General features: G+C 41.3%; 1 protein-coding gene across 1 annotated transcript in view; it reads left to right on the top strand.

Moving 5' to 3' along the window:
• Nucleotides 1-18,768, top strand: part of LOC124622532 (protein AMN1 homolog) — a 105,423-nt gene that overhangs the window by 40,192 nt on the left and 46,463 nt on the right. The window contains exons 3-4 of the mRNA XM_047148265.1: nt 2,070-2,284; nt 17,298-17,463. Coding sequence (XP_047004221.1) covers nt 2,070-2,284; nt 17,298-17,463 — 381 coding nt within the window. The remainder of the gene's footprint in view (nt 1-2,069; nt 2,285-17,297; nt 17,464-18,768) is intronic.

The raw sequence follows: 18,768 nt of genomic DNA on the forward strand, positions 1-18,768 counted from the left end.
CTTTGTCATAAGACCAAAATTTCTTAGGAGTTTCTGCCAAGTCATTACATGGAACTTTACTTTCGAATTCGTTGAATGCCTCTTGCATAGCCCTCCTCACACTACATTTTGCTTCGTGTAATTTTTGTTTGTTTGCAAGGCTTTGGTTATGTTTATGTTTGCTGTGACATTCTCTTTGCTTCTGTCGCAGTTTTCAAACTCGGTTGTTGTACCACGGTGGTTCTTTTCCATCTCTTACGATCTTGCTTTGCACATACTCATCTAATGCATATTGTACGATGGTTTTGAACTTTGTCCACTGATCCTCAACACTATCTGTACTTGAGATAAAACTTTTGTGTAGAGCCGTCAAGAACTCTGAAATCTGCTTTTTGTCACCTTTGCTAAACAGAAAAAAATCTTCCTACCTTTTTTAATATTTCTATTTATGGCTGAAATCATCGATGCAGTAACCGCTTTATGATTGCTGATTCCCTGTTCTACTTTAACTGTTTCAAATAGTTCGGGTCTGTTTGTCACCAGAAGGTCTAATAGGTTATTGCCAAGAGTCGGTCCTCTGTTTAACTGCTCAAGGTAATTTTCAGATGATGCACTTAAAAAAATTTCACTGGATTCTTTGTCCCTGCCACCCATTATAAACATAGAATTCTCTAACCTAAAAAACCCACATGGGCACTCCACATGTACTCTGCTGCCCTTGTAGCTGCTTCCTGCATGTAGTGCACACCTGACCTATACAGGGGGGCCCTACATTTCTCCACCCGATAGCAGAGGTCGAGAAATTTGCACCCCAGATCTCCACAGAATCGTCTGAGCCTCTGGTTTAAGCCTTCCACTAGGCTCCAAACCAGAGGACCGTGATCGGTTCTGGAAACGATACTACAAATAGTTAGCTCAGATTCCACCCCGTGAACGAGGCTTTCCACCTTCACCAACTCCGCCAACCGCCTGTATAACTGAGGATGACCTCTGAACCCAGATGGCAGCAGCCATTGGTGCCAACATGAGCAACAATTTGCAGTCGGGTGCACCCAGTGCTTTCTGTCGCCGCTGGCGCGGCGTCCTCCACGTCTCGGATGAGACCCCCCCGGCAAGCAGACAGAGTGAACACTGGCCTTCTTCCCTGACATTTCTGCTATTCCCCTAAGGGGCTCCATCACCCGCCTAACATTGGAGCTCCCAATCACTAATAAACCCCTCCCCCTCCCGTGTGCCTGCTCAGACCTTACTGAGGGAGCGGCCACATGTCCATGACCACATGTCCATGACCGCATGTCCACTCACAGGCAGAGCGGGCGACACCACACGGCCAGCCTCCAAATTGACCCTTCGCCTCATGCGACACTAACACCGTTGAACCCACTATTCCCCTTGGGGAGAGGGTGGCCCAACCACGCCCAGTACCCGCGAAGATGTCTCATCAGCAGGGACCGTGGGTGAAACATGTAACATATGGGGTGTACCATGCGACACACCAGACTCCCCACTGCCGCTACACTGAAGCAGCAGCCTGAAGACGGCTGACCGTGGCCGTCAGCATGTTCAGCTGTTCGCAAACAGTGGCCAGCTCCACCTGCATCTGTACACAGCAGTCACACATCCTGTCCATCCTAAGAAATCAACAAACATGAAAATACTCAACTCTGACCTTCATTCCAGCCTCTGTAATATCTTAGTCCATCCATATACCACTTATGCTCCACTCGCAGTCCATGACCCAGTTGCAAGATCTGTTCTGTACATTCTTATTTAACTAGTTTTCTCTCTCGCCATCCTCTACCCACTCTCTCAGCTTCGCCTTCTTTATTCTTCCCTCTTTCAGTTTGTTCCTTCAATATGGTCATGTAGACAGCAGACTCCCCATTTTTGTCACTCTCATACTCTGCTTCTCAATAATGGATTTAGGAAACTAGCAATTATTTGATTTTTTTTTGTGCACCTGTGCATTGCCTGTATTTCATATGTAGACGAGTGGTTGTCAACTCCTTTTCTTGCTTCTGTGCTGAAATTTACGTTAGGATAACATTGTTACTCTTTTTTATTGTTGTTTTTTTGTTTTTGTTTTGCAGCTCTGTCTCAGTTATTTCAGAGTCTTCCTTACCTGTCAAAACTGTCCATGAGAAGAATTTTTGCAGTAACTGATGAAGTGATTATTTCTGTCAGCCAATATTGCCCATTGTTAAGTGAACTGGATGTAGGGGGTTGCACTCACATCACAGATGAGTCCCTCATGGCACTCCGAAATTTAAATTCACTTACTGCTATAAATATAGCACATTCAGAGGTAGGTGCACAAATTATTTATTCAGAAAAGTATGTTAAGAACATTAGCAGAAGTAAAAACAATAACATAATGTGGTTCTTGTTGAAGAGTTCAAAAACTTTTACTCTTGCCTTTTTAAAGATAACTTAAGACTGAGAATGGTGTGATGTTATTCGATAGGAGCAGGATTTATATTCTTATTTAGTCATCTTGATTTAAGATCCTTCAAATCACTTCCCGCAAACACAAGGATGATTTCAGAGATCCGGTACTTTCCAATACAGTCCACTATGTTTAATTATTTGCAACTTACTCATCCACTTACTGATTTCTGACAAGCCTCAGGACTACTTAGACTGGTGCTGTGTCACTATGAGGCTGGAATGGATACTATATGACCCCCTTGGTATGTCAGCACTGCTCTCGGCTTACTGTTCTCGACTTACCGAGCACTAGCAAATGATTTTAATGGTGTTCTAGCATGTAATTTAGGCAAAGGAGATAGTACAAATAGGACAGATATCTATGGGGTAGATATTTTGTGTAAACACTTCTTTTCTTGGCGTGACTAATCTTTCCTTAAATGTGTTGTACTCTCCGTTTTTGGCCTTTTTAGTATAGTGCACACTTAGAGACAATCACAGTGCACTATGGGCTATCAGTTACAAGGTTGTTTAACAGTTCTCATGCGACTGTGATTCTAAAAGAGGAACTACTTGCACCTTCTTCAGCATATTCTCTCAATTGTTTGCTGTCGCGCAGATTCAAACAAAAATTTCATCAAGAAAATGTCACAAATGTTAGGTTTGGCCTGAATGTACCATTTACATGTAACTTTGTTCTAGCTTCTTTGCTGTCGAGCAACTACGGGAAGTATGATCTGTATGAAATAAAAGATAAAAGGCAGTAGTTAACAGTTGAGTCAGCAATTGTGACAGGCTCCGTCTGTGTTCATCTTTTGTCCCTTCTGAAGGTGGAGCCACATAACAGTGTGTGCCAGAGGGCATTTCTGGTACCACTATCATTTTTCCTCTTAACTGTTACGTTCACGAATGGTGCATGGGAAGAATGAATGTCAATAAACTTCCATATGGGCTCTAATTTCTCTTATTCTTTTCTTCTTCATTTTGCAAGACACGTATGGGAGGAAGTTACATGTCGCCCAACTCTTCTCCAAACGTAGACTCTTAGAATTTCAGCAGCAACATTCCCCCATGATACACAGCACCTCTGTCTTGTACCAACTGCCATTGACATGTTGAGCATCACTGTAATTTTCTCGCATTTACTAAACACTGCCTTTTGATCTGTGGATGAGTACTTATGTAGCCTCTTTGGATCTTTGTTGTATTTACAGTCGTTTCTACTCTGTATTTTCTTATACTGAAAATGACCAAGATCTTCTTGTAGTGTAGGCAGTATTTTACACCACAATCAGTAATTAATTTTCTAAGACCATTGGCGAACGGCGAAGACCATTGGTCAGCAATAAAAAGAAATAGGTAGCATTATTTGTTGGCACAGAGTGGCCTTGCCTTTTCCAGGGTCTGTCCTAGCAGAGAGACTATGCAACATCTTTCTTTCCAACTGAAATCTGTTCACAATGGGTGCTCCAGAAAAGCTTACAGGATGTTAAACTCGCCCGGCCTTCCTTTCCATACTGGACAATGAAAGCTGGTCAATAAATAAACACATAAACAGTCTCCACTTTGCTCAGTAAAATATTTCTGTTCTTGGAGATGTCAGTTAAAATTTACAAAGAGCTTGTATTTTAATAATGTGTATAGAAATTCCGTGTATCAAAAGTTTGATTAAACAAATGGCTATTAGATAATGAGTAATGAGACAGAAATACAGGATGTGATCAATAAGTAGTAGGACTGAATTTCTATAGCGCGAATGGAGCGGTGGAGGGGGATTGGACTGCCTGGGCATGATAGTGGGGAGTCTTCCAGAGAGATTGATGTTTTTTCCAGTTGCCTGTGGGGAACCGGAGGGTGAGCACGTCGATTTTTGTGGTCCTCTGTTTAGCAGAACGGCCGCATTTCAAGATGGAGGAAAACCTTGAGCAGTGCTGTGACATAAAATTCTGCATTAAACTAGGGAAGATCATGACGGAGACCCTTGGAATGATTAAGGACGCCTACAGGGATGATGCTCTGAGCCGCTCGATAGTGTTCGAGTGGCACAAGCTGTTCCGGGAGCGCCGGAGCTCGTCGAAGACGACCAGTGCACCGGTCACCCATCAGCTTCAAGGATTGAAGGATCACTCTCCTTACAGTCCAGATCTGTCACCGGCACACTTCTTCCTCTTTTCCCCGGCTCAAGGGGGACCTCAAGGGACACTGATTCAGCTCTGCAGATGATGTCCAAAATGTCTTGTCAGTGCCTGTAAAGAGGATCACAGAAGCGATTTTCAGAAGGTGTACGTGCTGTGGGAATTGGGTTATACGTGGTGTGTCAAAGCCAAGGGTGCTACTTTGAGGAATACTAAGGATTTGCACCAGTTAGTTAAAAAAAAAATTAAGTAATTCAGTCTTATTACTTATTGGTCGCACCCTGTATTTAGGGTCAGCACAAACTGACCTAGTGCTTCATCTGTCAATCAGCCATCAAGCTCAGATTTTCTGCCTCCCTTTTGATTTCTGTCATTCCCAATATCTCTGCTTTCTCTTTGCAGTTTTTATGCAGAAAATATAAAATTATCTCTCTAAATGTTTGCCAGATAATGAAGGTGGCTAAAAAATGTTATCATGATGTAAGTAACGTGTTATGATGCCTGTTGAAATTAAAATTATATGTTGCAGAGCTATTGTTATTTATTTGGTTTTCTAACTACCAATTAAAATTTTGTCTCTCACACAATTGCCATTCTAAATGAGAAGGAATTTTTTCTCTGTCTTACCATTATATAATCTGTCTGATACCTTTTAGTATCTCCAGGGTGCTTCCATGTATACAACCTTCTTTCATGATTCTTGAACCAAGTGTTAGCTATGATTAATTTATGCTCTGTGCAAAATTCTACCAGACGGCTTCCTCTTTCATTTCTTACCTCCAATCCGTATTCACCTACTATGTTTCCTTCTCTCCCTTTTCCTACTCTCGAATTCCAGTCATCCATGACTATTAAATTTTTGTCTCCCTTCACTACCTGAATAATTTCTTTTATCTCATCATACGCGTCATCAATTTCTTCATCATCTGCAGAGTTAGTTGGCATATAAACTTGTACTACTGTAGTAGGCGTGGGCTTCGTGTCTTATCTTGGCCACAATAATGCGTTCACTATGCTGTTTGCAGTAGTTTACCCGCACTCCTATTTTTTTATTCATCATTCATACCTCTTCCTTACGCTAATGCAGTTTTTCGTATGTTTTAGCATAGATGTTGAAAAGTGTTGGTGACAAACTACAACCCATTGACTATTAATCGACTGTCAATGTTTCATAATATGAAAAAGTTTTCAGATATATCTAAACAGTCACAAAATTTGTTGACGACTAAATTATTTACGTAGTGACATGTTTCGAAGATTATACCTCATCATCAACCTATATTAGCATTAAAAAAACATGTAACACATGTTTTTACAGATATTAAAGCTTCTTTAAATTACTGCTGTGATCGTCCTTTAAAGACGGAGAGAGAGAAGGATAACCAAGTAAGAGTAGTAGTATCGGTCGTCTGTTCAAAGATGGGCAGCATGTTTTGTTTTATCGCGAAATACGGGAGAGAGTGCCACTGAAATGATACAGGTGGGCTGGACATCATTGAAAGAAAGACGTTTTTGTTGCTACGGAATCTTTTCACAAAATTTCAATCACCAACTTTCTCCTCTGAGTGAGAAAATATTTTGTTGACACCGACCTACATAGGGAGAAACGATCACCATGATAAAATAAGAGAAATCAGAGTTCGTATGGAAAGATACAGGTGTTCGTTCTTTCCGTGCGCTATACGCGATTGGAATAATAGCAAATTGGGAAGTGGTTCGATGAACCCTCTGCCAGGCACTTAAATGCGATTTGCAGAGTATCCATGTAGATTAGATGTGGACATGAAAACTTTATAAAATGGTCACTCACTTTGTTCTTGTGGAATAGCAGTTTTCTTATGATGTGTTGAGACATCATTATTTCCACAGTTCTTTTGGACTTCTTCACCACACACAAACTTCGCAATGGTGTTTTTAAAGTTCAATATACAAAACAAATCAATAGTGCAGAAACACAGTTTGGCGGTCAAAACAAGGTTAGTTTCTATTTGACTATCGATATGTCAATCCTGCTGTAGCATTGTCTTCTGCATGTCTTGCTATTGATGTTGGTTGGTGTAATACATTACAAAATGAGTGACTGTGACAGTTTAATATAATGCAAGCGACAGGATAAATACTGTTTATTTCAGAATTACAAAGATATTTCTGGGGTTTGTGATAACATTGGTGTCATGTACTTACTCTTCTAAGAGTACTGAATTAAATTCGTTAAGACTTGTGGATTTTTTAACTCAAACTGACAACACCAGGATCAAAAGATTGATAGACAAATCAAAACTAGCCTTGTTTTGACTGCGACTGCCAACTTGTGTTTGCACTGCTGATTTGTTTTGTGTAAGTTCCTTTAGAAACACCATTGTGAAGTTTGTATGTGTTGAAGTCCAGAAAAACCATGGAAATAACATCTACATCGATACTCTGCAAATCACATTTAAGTGCCTGGCAGAGGGTTCATCAAATCACTTTCACAATTCTCTATTATTCCAATCTCGTGTAGTGCATGGAAAGAACAAACACCTATATCTTTCCATTCATGCTCTGATTTCCCTTATTTTATCATGGTGGTCGTTTCTCCCCATGCAGGTCGGCATCAACAAAATATTTTCGCATTCAGAAGAGAAAGTTGGTGCTTGGAATTTTGTGAGAAGATCCCTCCACAACAAAAAAGTCTTGTTTTAATGCTGTCCATCCCAAATCCTGTATCATTTTAGTGACACTCTCTCCCCTATTCCACGACAATACAAAACATGGTGCCCTTCTGTGAACTTTTTTGATGTACTGTCACTCCTATTCGGTAAGGATTCCATGCCGCGCAGCAGTATTCTAAAAGAGGATGGACAAGCGTAGTGTAGGCAGTCTCCTTAGTAGATCTATTACATTTTCTAAGTGTCCTGCCAGTAAAATGCAGTTTTTGGCTATCCTTCCCCACAACATTTTCTGTGTGTTCCTTTCAATTTAAGTTGTTTGTAATTGTAATTCCTAGGTATTTAGTTGAATTTACAGCCTTTAGATTTGACTGATTTATTGTTTAACTGAAGTTTAACGGATTCCTTTTAGCACTCATGTGGATGACCTCACACTTTTCGTAACTTAGGGTCAATTGCCAAGTTTTGCACCATACAGATATCTTTTCTAAATTGTTTAGCAATTTATTTTGATCTTCTGATGACTTTACTAGTCGATAAACGACAGCGTCATCTGCAAACAACCCAAGACAGCTCCCAAATAGTTTATATAGATAAGGAACAGCATAGGGCCTATAACACTACCTTGGGGAATGCCAGAAATCCTTCTGTTTAATTTGATGACTCTCCATCAATTACTACGAATTGTGACTCCCCTGACAGGAAATTATGAATCCAGTCACATAACTGAGACGATATTCCATAAGCACACAATTTCACTGCAAGCCGCTTTTGTGGTAAAGTGTCAAAAGCCTTCCAGAAATCAAGAAGTACAGAATCAATTTGAGATCCCTTGTCAGTGGCACTCAACACTTCATGCAAGTAAAGAGCTAGTTGTGTTTCACAAGAACAGATGTTTTCTAAATCTGTGGTGCCTGTGTGTCAATAGACCGTTTACTTCGAGGTAATTCATAATGTTCGAACACAGTATATGTTCCAAAATCCTGCTGCATGTCGATGTTAATGATATGGGCCTGTATTTTAGTGGATTACCCCTACTACCTTTCTTGAATTTTGGTGTGCCTGTGCAACTTTCCAGTCTTTGGGTATGGATCTTTCATCTAGCGAATGATTGTATATGATGGTTAAGTGTGGAGCTATTGCATCAGCAAGCTCTGAAAGGAACCTAATTGGTATACAGTCTGGACCAGAAGACATGCTTTTATTAAGTGATTTAAGTTGCGTTACTAGGCTGAGGATATCTGCTTCTATGTTACTCATGTTGGCAGCTTTTCTTGATTCGAAATTCAGAATATTTACTTCGTCTTCTTTCGTGAAGGCACTTCGAAAGGCTGTGTTTAGTAACTCTGCCTTGGCAGCACTGTCTTCGATAGTATCTCCTTTGCTGTTGTGCAGAGAAGGTATTGATTGTGTCTTGCCTCTAGCATAGTTCACATATGACCATAACCTCTTTGGATTTTCTGCCAGGTTTCGAGACAGAGATTCGTTGTGGAAACTATTGTAAGCATCTCACATTGAAGTCTGCGCTAAATTTCGATGCCTCAGCACATCACAAGAAAAATGACACTCCATAAAAAAACAAAATGAGGGATCATTTTATAAAATTTTCATGTGAGTGGAAGACCAGTACACAAAGTGACATAGTCTCTTACCAGGTTATCCTTCTCACACTTCACAGAATGGTCACATAGTCATTTAAAGAAGCTTTAATATCTGTACAAACATGTGTTAAATATTCTTGTAATGCCAATATAGCCTGATGATGAGGTATAATCCTCAAAACATGTCACTAAATAAATAATTTAGCTGTCAACAAATTTTGTGACCGATAGCGGCATTTGAAAACCTTTTAAAACTGAAACCTTCTGTGACAACGCTTCCCGTACCTGCTTACTTATTGAAACTTACTACTAACATTTTTTGTCTTGCGTACTTTTTCTTTATCAGTCTTCTGTGTATGTGTTTATTTATGACAACTTTCTGTGTACTGTAAGAGGCATGAAGTATAAAGCAGTGAATGGGCACAGAGAGAATACAGAAAATTATCCCATACTTCTCCTTTGGAGTGGTTGTTATCCTTTGAAAAGGAAGGAACACACACACACACACACACACACACACACACACACACTACTGTTGAGGGATTACAAGGGATCTTGATGGGGTAGGATGTTTAGATGTATGCAGATGCCAGTTAGGAACTACTAGGAGGCACAGTGAGAGAAGAACACATATTGCAGTAGGAAGGTGGCAGAGACACATTGGGAAGATTGAAATGGTTGATTTAGGATAGGATGAAATAGTAACAGAGGGTGTGGGTGGCTGGTGTTGGGACACGGGTTAGGAGTTAAACTGGGAGAGAAAATGGGAATGAGAGGGGGGGGGCGGGGGGGGGGGGGGATGCAAGCTAGTGGAGCGGAGGATGTGTGATTGCAGGAACAGAAAATGTGTTGGAGTAGGTTTAACTAATGCACAGTTCAGAAAAGCTGACATGGGGGGCAGAAACCAAATGGTACAGGTTGTGTACCTGCTTAGTGCCTGACTGGTGTCTCTCTTAAAGTTGTCACTCAGTCTAAGTTCAACTGCTTTCTTAATCACAGAGCCCCATTAGTTCAAAATATGAACCAAAATCCCCATCTGCTGAAACATAAATTTGTTTTGGAATGTTACAGGTGCGGTTTCGATTTAGTTATGACATGTTCCACTCCTTGGATGGTCTGTAGCCCATTTGATATATATGCCACCTTTTACCTTATAATTATCTTGTGGTCATTATTTCTGAAGTTACATTCTGTAGTTGACCTGCTATGTGGTGCTACTGGACAGTGATATGTAATTTCTTCAACTTCTGCCAAGGGTGGTCGCTGAAAAAGATCTCCGATCTGTTCTAGCTACTAAATGATGCAAACAATTTTATGGTAACCCTTCTGTATTGTAATGTTTTTGTGTAATGATTCTGTGCAATTGTGGGTGACCAGATTTCTCTTAACAAGTAGCTACACACAGAGCACAACATGTGTTTATCTACTAATTTCACATTTCAGAACAGATGTTCGGGCATCGACATTGTTGCCCACGTCCTTTGCTCTATGGCTTCCAAGGCACCACCAAGCCATGACACCAAAGCGTAAATGAACCTCCACGGCAGGTGGACACGCGCACCCATCGTCATGCCTTATCAATGATCTGAGTTGCCATCTTTTAAATCCACCTGCGCATTTGGAAAACCAGAGCGCACATAGTGGGATGTCCAATGCTTAAGAACTACTGAAACAATGTTTTCAGTTTGTTGACCTAAGTGGTTAGAAGTGGAACATGTTACTCCTTGGAATCGACATGTTTCACCACATTGTTCATGAGATGTTGTGCTGAACATCTCCCCAACCCAGATATTTCTGTCTGTTTGGTAATGTCTGGAAATAAGATTCATTGTTGAATAAGCTACAATTTTTTTTTTCTGAAGGATTCTTGCAAAATTGTTTTAATATCAATAATGCTTGTGTCACATGATTCTCGTAGTTTACAGAATACTGTAGCTGCAAGTCTTAACTTTTTAAATTAATAATGGATGTAGACAATGCAGAACATGAGTTTTCTTTAAAAAAATAAAGGAGACTGATAATTTTGTGGGAGTTGCCTCTGTTTTATGCTCTGTACTTGAATTGTCTAAATTTACCTTGGGTGTAGTGTTGTGAAGGAGCAAACTGCCGCAATTTGTTAACATTACATAGTGAATCTTAAACGTTGAGGATTCCAGTTTTATCTTGAAGTCAACAAAGAGAGGACGGCAGTTTTTCCTTGGCTCACCATTGCAGATTATTCTAACTGTGGTGATACAAAACCTTCTGGCTGTTAACACAGAATATCCAGCTCCCGCAGCCAAGTTTGCAAGCTGTCACTCATGAGACCACTACTGTGAATAATTTCCTATTATTGTTTTGAGAGTTGTTAGTGTTTTAGTGAAGTTTGATTGAAATTGAGGTCAGCTCCAGATAAAAGCTACGAACACCAAATTATGTGTTTGTGGAGTTAGTGATTGGAACAGTAGTTTTTGAGTTATTCATGTTTATTTCCATTTTTGATCAAATCGTTGTAGGTTATCTAGTATCAGGTTTTACTCACCATATAGCAGAGATGCTTTAAATTAAATTATAATTTTATATTATTTTGGAGGTTGTTGATGTAATGGTGTAATGGTTCAGGGATTCAGGACTGGAGCAGATTCATTTGCCAAGAAGACCTAAGCTGTAGGGAAGGGACCGTTTGATATGGAATGGGTGGCAGCCGTCATAATGGAGGTACTGTTGCTTGTTAGTGGGTTTGATGTGGACGGATGTGTGAAGCTGGCCATTGGACAGATGGAGGTCAACGTCGAGGAAAGTGGCATGGGATTTGGAGTAGGACCAGGTGAATCTGATGGAACCAAAGGAGTTGAGGTTGGAGAGAAAATTCTGGAGTTCTTCTTCATTGTGAGTCCAGATCATGAAGATGTCATCAATAAATCTGTACCAAACTTTGGGTTGGCAGGCTTGGGTAACCAAGAAGGCTTCCTCTAAGCAACCCATAAATAGGTTGGCTTACGAGGGGGCCAACCTGGTACCCATGGCTGTTCCCTTTAATTGTTGGTATGTCTGGCCTTCAAAAGTGAAGAAGTTGTGGGTTAGGATGAAGCTGGCTAAAGTAATGAGGAAAGAGGCTTTAGGTAGGGTAGCAGGTGATCGGCATGAAAGGAAGTGTTCCATCGCACCGAGGCCCTGGATGTGTGGGATATTTGTGTATAAGGAAATGGCAACAATGGTTACAAGGATGGTTTCCGGGGGTAACAGATTGGGTAAGGATTCCAGGCGTTCGAGAAAGTGGTTGGTGTCTTTGATGAAGGATGGGAGTCTGCATGTAATGGGTTGAAGGTGTTGATCTATATAGGCAGAGATACGTTCTGTGGGGGCTTGGTGATTTTGTAGGGGGCCCAAGGTTCTGAGGATTCCTTAAAGCTCCGTCTGGACATAAGGAATGGGATTACCATGGCAAACTTTGTATGTAGTGTTGTCTGAAAGCTGACACAGTCCCTCAGCCACATACTCCCGACGATCAAGTACCACGGTGGTGGAACCCTTGTCAGCTGGAAGAATGACGATGGATCAGTCAGCCTTCAGATCATGGATAGCCTGGGCTTCAGCTGTGGTGATGTTGGGAGTAGGATTAAGGTTTTTCATGAAATATTGAGAGGCAAGGCTGGAAGTGAGAAATTCTTGGAAGGTTTGGAGAGGATGATTTTGAGGAAGAGGAGGTGGGTCCTGCTGTGACGGAGTACAGAACTGTTCCAGTCAGGGTTCCATTTGGATAGTGTCTTGGGGTGTTGGATCATTAGGAGTAGGATTAGGATTATTTTTCTTCATGGCAAAGTGATATTCCAGCAGAGATACGAGTGTAGGACAGTAAATCTTTGACAAGGGCTGTTTGGTTGAATCTGGGAGTAGCACTGAAGGTGAGGCCTTTGGATAGGACAGAGGTTTCGGATTGGGAGAGAGGTTTGGAGGAAAGGTTAACTACTGAATTGGGGTGTTGTGGTCCCAGACTGTGTTGATTAGAATTTTGAGGTTTTGGGGGGAATGGAGCTGGAAGTGGGAGATTGAGTAGATGGGAGAGACTGGGTCTGTGTGCAATAAGAGGAGGCTGAAATTTGTTGGAAAGGTTGTGAAGGGTGAGTGAGTTGCCTTTCTGGAGGTGGGAAACCAGGAGATCGGATAGTTTTTTAAGGTGGAGGGTGACATACTGTTCTAATTTGCGGTTGGCCTGTAGGAGGATGCTCTGAACTGCCGGTGTGGATGTGGGAGAGGAAAGATTGAGGACTTTGATTAGGGATAGGAGTTGACGGGTGTGTTCACTGGCTGAGTTGATGTGTAGGTGAAGCATTAGGCGGGTAAGGGCTATGGATTGTTCGGTTTGGAACTGGTGTAGGGACTGATGGAAAGAAGGGTTACAGCCAGAGATGGGAACTTTAAGTGTGAGGCCTTTGGGGGTAATGCCAAATGTCAGACAAGCCTGAGTAAATAAAATATGGGAGCATAATCTGGCTAGGATGAAGGCATGTTTGCGAAGGGAATGTAAATAAAACTTAATGGGGTCGTTGTGGGGATGTTGTGAGGGTGACATGGTATTTAGAAGGTGGAAAGTGTAACATGAGGCTAAAATGAAAATAAAAATAAAAATATATAGGGAGAGATAAAATAACCTGAAAACAGCTTTCGCATCCCGCAACTACCCTCCCAACCTCGTACAGAAGCAAATAGCTAGAGCCACTTCCTCATCCCCTCAAACCCAGAACCTCCCACAGAAGAACCCCAAAGTGCCCCACTTGTGACAGGATCAGACTCTGAATGTGGCTCTCCAGCAGGGATACGACTTCCTCAAATCCTGCCCTGAAATGAGATCCATCCTTCATGAAATCCTCACCACTCCACCAAGAGTGTCTTTCCGCCATCCATCTAACCTTCGTAACCACTTGGTTCATCTCTATGAAATCCCTAAACTATCTTCCCTACTCTCTGGCTCCTAACCTTGTAACCACCCCCTGTGTAAAATCTGTCCCATGCACCCTCCCACCACCACCTACTCCAGTCCTGTAACCCGGAAGGTGCACACGATCAAAGGCAGAGCCACGTGTGAAAGCACCCACGTGATTTACCAACTGACATGCCTACACTGTGAAGCCTTCTATATGGGAATGAGCAGCAACAAACTGTCCATTCGCATGAGCGGACACAGGCAGACAGTGTTTGTTGGTAATGAGGATCACTCTGTAGCTAAACATGCCTTGGTGCACGGCCAGCACATCTTGGCACAGTGTTACACCGTCCGGGTTATCTGGATACTTCCCACTGACACCAACCTACCAGAACTCCGGAGATGGAAACTTGCCCTTCAATATATTCTCTCTTCCTGTTACCCACCAGGCCCCAACCTCCGCGAATTTCCAAGTTGCCGCCCCTCGTACCTCACCTGTCGTTCAACATCTTTGCCTCTGTACTTCCGCCTTGACTGACATTTCTGCCGAACCTCTTTGCATTTATATATGTCTGCCTGTGTCTGTATATGTGCGGATGAATGTGTGTGTGTGTGTGTGGTGGAGGGGGGGGGGGGGGGGGGGAGCGTGATCACGTGTGCCCGAGTGTATACATGTCCTTTTTTCCCCCTAAGGTAAGTCTTTCTGCTCCTGGGATTGGAATGACTACTTACCCTCTCCCTTAAAACCCACATCCTTTCGTCTTTCCCTCTCCTTCCCTCTTTCCTGATGAAGCAACCTTGGGTTGCGAAAGCTTGCAATTTGTGTGTGTGTTTTTTATTGTGTCTATCAACATACCGGTGCTTTCTCTTTGTTTTATATTGGAAAGTCCAGGATGGAATGTAACAATACGAGAGAAGGAAAGTTGCTATTATAATTTTTTATATACATATATATTACCTTTGGTGGCTCAAGATTATAATGCCACTGTGTAAGCCATTCGGATGAGGAAGCTGTGACAAGTCTGAGGTCTTTCTGAACAATAACGCCAGGTATAGGAATTCACAGAGCACTGCTGTGCCCTGTGCTCGAGTATACTGTGGTGTTATGGGGCAGTGCTGCTGAGAAGCATTTCAAGTGGCTCCAAATACTGCAAAACCCAAATTCTAAGGATAGTGCAAACCGGATGCCAACTTTAGTGATTCTTGTGGATCGTGATGCCCCTTCAGAGATAGTACACTAAATTGTCAGTGTTCAGTGTCTTCGTGAAAGCTCCCACGAGACTGCATGATCTTTGTAAAGAAAAAAGAAGGTCTTGCAGAGCCCAATAATCCAGACTCTTGGTCAAAAAGTACACTTCTGAGTGTCCACTGGATGGCCTGATCTCCTACTTGGAAACCTCAAGTAGCAGCAAAAGGGACAAGAAAACAGGATCACCTAGACAACAGAACAAAAGAAAAGCATAACTAGAAAGGAGCACATCAAGAATTTGAGGAATAACTTGAAGGTTTTAAATTCATAAAACAACAGAAAAGAGGAAGTCACAGTGAGGATATACCAGTGTTTGGGAGCAAGGGAGTTAGTTAACAGTGAAGCTACGCCGTGTCCATGTCTCTCAATAATCTGTTCTGCGGAGGTTTACAACGTTATGGACTTATAATGTCTTCATCCAAGCAACAACGTGTTTTAAAAGTAATTTAAAATTTTTACAGTGCGATTCAGACTCTGTATCTGCAGACTTGCACTGTGTAGACACTTTAAAGTAATTATGTCCTATGAACTATGCTGACAAACTGTAACTTTCAATTGTGTGCTAGCCTTCAATTTTGAACAGTTATATTGAGTCACGATTTCAAATAACTTTGATTAGACGTGTTCAAGTGTGGTACTAGGAACATTATTGTATGCATTCTGCTCTATACTATAAAACTATGTGGCAGCACAAATGCTTTTAGGACATTTGAGAGAGTGTGTTTCAAGGTGAGTGAACATTTCAAGAACTGTTACTATTTTTCATTCTTCAGCTGATGGGCTGTAGGATTTTTATAGATTTTATATTGAGTTGTTCTGAGTAAGAACTCACACCTTCTATAGAAGAATATGTGAGCTGATTGATCATAAACTGTGTTTTCCATTGCAGTGCTATGTGATTATCTGTATCCAGTTCAATAAATTTTAGTGCAAATTTGGATGTGCTGGTGGCTAGGCCAGTTCTTCCTATGTCTTTGCCATAATTTAGGCAGCATATATTACACGCATATGGGGAGTTGAAGATGAACTAAGAGAATAAGCATTTATAAGAGCTACCTCTGCACACCTCCCCACTACCTTATTTTGTATTTTTAGACTGTGTAAGGTGGTATAGTGGTAAGACAGTGGCTCAAGTTCCCATCTGACCACCTGGATTTAGGTTTTCCATGACTTCCATAAACTGCTTAAGGAAAATGTTGAAATGGATCTTTTGAAAAGGCCATGGCTGATTTCCTTCTCCAACGTATCTCAGTCCAAGCTTGTGCTCCTTCTCCAGTGACCTCTATGTTGACAAAATGTTAAATCCTAATCTTCCTTATTGAATTGTTAGAATGCCTGTAACATGGATGGCTTGAGTGTCCCTACAGCAACAGGGTGCACAAAATGACTGAAAGAAACTGAAGTAAGCTGTGCTTAGCTACTCATCTATGGCTAAACATATTAGTTTGTGCACCCAATAGGACACTCCTGCTGCTTTCCTGCAGACACCGGTAGTGTTTTGTTCTTAGTACAGATTTTAAGAAGTATATATTTCTGAAAGTTTTACTGATGTGCTTTCTATGTTCACAGTAGGTGAAGCAGATGATGACATGTTCCTTTCTGGGTTGCAGAGCAGTTTGTTAGATGCAAACTAATTAAAAGCTGAGAGCCTAGGACTTCCAGCATAGGATGATGCAACTCTTTTACTCTGTGATGTGCATTAACTGATGTTGTATCACCTGCAGGGCAGAAAACTGACTGCTGCACTACATAACTAGATAAATAATTTGTTGCAGTTATGAAGAAGAACAGGGTCAAGACAGCCCTGCTGCATGTGTTTTTATTTCCTTCACAGCAGAATGCCTATTGTGGCTGAGACAAATCGCCTCATGTTGTTGATTAAATACAAACTGATTACTGCTGAGGATAAGTTATATATCCCACAGTTTTCTAGCTGTGCACAGTAGTAACCTATCCAGATATTAGTGAATTAGCACAAAGCAACAGCGGCTGAGCTTATGTTAGTGAAGTAGTAATTAGTATGCCAAAGCAAAAGTTGCTGAATTTAGCTGTCTTAGAACCTCTGTAATATGTTCATGGTATTTTTAAAAAAATTGTCAGTATTTCTGAAAACTTGGAAACATCCTGTACTATCCATTGTCTCATATGTTATGACTGGTTTGTTACATTTGCTGTACAGGTGTGGCTATAGAGCTATGATGATGCATTGTGTGATTTCTGTTTATGGATTCGTATGAATTCTGTGTAAGAGAAAAGAAGCCTTCATCCAGAAAGTGGAATTTCTATGTTAACATATGTTAGATTGTTTGCTATTCTATTTTAGGATATAAATAATGGATATAACTTACATTGCAGGTGACTGATGCAGGCGTGATAAGCCTTGTATCTGGAGAGAGCCGTGAAACTCTTTCAGAATTTCGCTTGGAAATGTGCAAAAAGGTTACTGATGATTCCATCGAAGCTATCATTTATAACTGCAGAAATATTAAGTACTTAGTCTTCCATGGCTGCTCTGTAATAGGTGGGTGATTTTTTCCTTAGTAAAATGCAAAATACATATTTGACTTCTTGAAATGCACATATTAACTTTGTGTGTGTGTGTCTTTTGGTTTGGTGGGGGTTGTGGATGTGGGTGATGGTCACCAGTTTTTTGACTGGCTTTATGAGGCATGCTCCCATTTTATTTCCTCTGCCAGACTCTCTATCCCAGAGTAGCACCTTGTTGCAACAGCCTGACTTATCTATTATCTAATAACCTGTTGTCTGCTGTTTTGTATACAATGGTGAGGTGAGATGGACTACAGAGTTCGTGTGGCAGCTATTGTCATAGATAATGTGGACGGGAGCAGGAATGATTAATGAAATAGTTAACACGATAAACAAAATATTTACCTATCTTGTATTTCTCGGAGCGAATGAAGACATTACAAATAATGCAGTAAGAAACAGAGTCCAGCTATTACAACAGTAACAACAAGGAATCAGAGCTGTGACTAGGTGGCATCGGCATAGCTTCATGTAGCAATGTGGCTCCGAGCGCAAGTGGGCTGAGTGGGTTGCCGGTTGTCCTATATTGCGGTGGCAAAGGACGCTCAAAGTACAGAGCTGCTGAAGGTGTGGCTCAGCGGGCACACACAATTGGATCTGCCAGATCGCCCTCAACTGATATCGTCGTCAGGAAGAAACTTGCAATTCCATTGCTATGACGCCCATGGGGTGCTATCAACACGTGATACTACAATGTGTACATTTTGTTGAACTGACTGCTTTATAATCAACGGGCTTAGTGGAATGAGGCTGTATCCCTCAAAAGTGTACTTCATTACATTGCCTATACCTTTATCAAAACAATAAGTATCAGAAAATGTTTTACGAAATAAACTATGTAGGTTCTCTATTAACTTGCTGCAAATACGGGACAGAATATGTTGATTGTTGTTGTAAAATCTTTCACATTAACACCCGGTAGATTAATACGTTTGACCATGTGAAAGTGAGGATTTTCAGGAGCCCAGTACAAATAGTTGTGGCAGTTTACAGGAACATTCAGTTTGAATTGTGCCTCCTCAAAACAGATAACAATCACTGCAAACTTTTCATTCTCACAAAGCATGCCGTCAAACCCCTTGCAGTACTCCATCCTTTGATCCGGGTCATCCTCATTCGTGGCATGCTGCTATCTTGGAAAGTACACTTTCCACTTTGCAGCCTTCAGAATTCGTCATATGCTTGATCAGCTTACTCCCTTTTCATGTGCACCCTGCTTCACAGATTTTTGAGGTGACTTACTAAAATGTTGCAACACAGTTGTGCTGGAAGCTGGACT

Source organism: Schistocerca americana, chromosome 7, assembly GCF_021461395.2.
Source record: "Schistocerca americana isolate TAMUIC-IGC-003095 chromosome 7, iqSchAmer2.1, whole genome shotgun sequence".
Taxonomy (NCBI): Eukaryota; Metazoa; Arthropoda; class Insecta; order Orthoptera; family Acrididae; genus Schistocerca; species Schistocerca americana.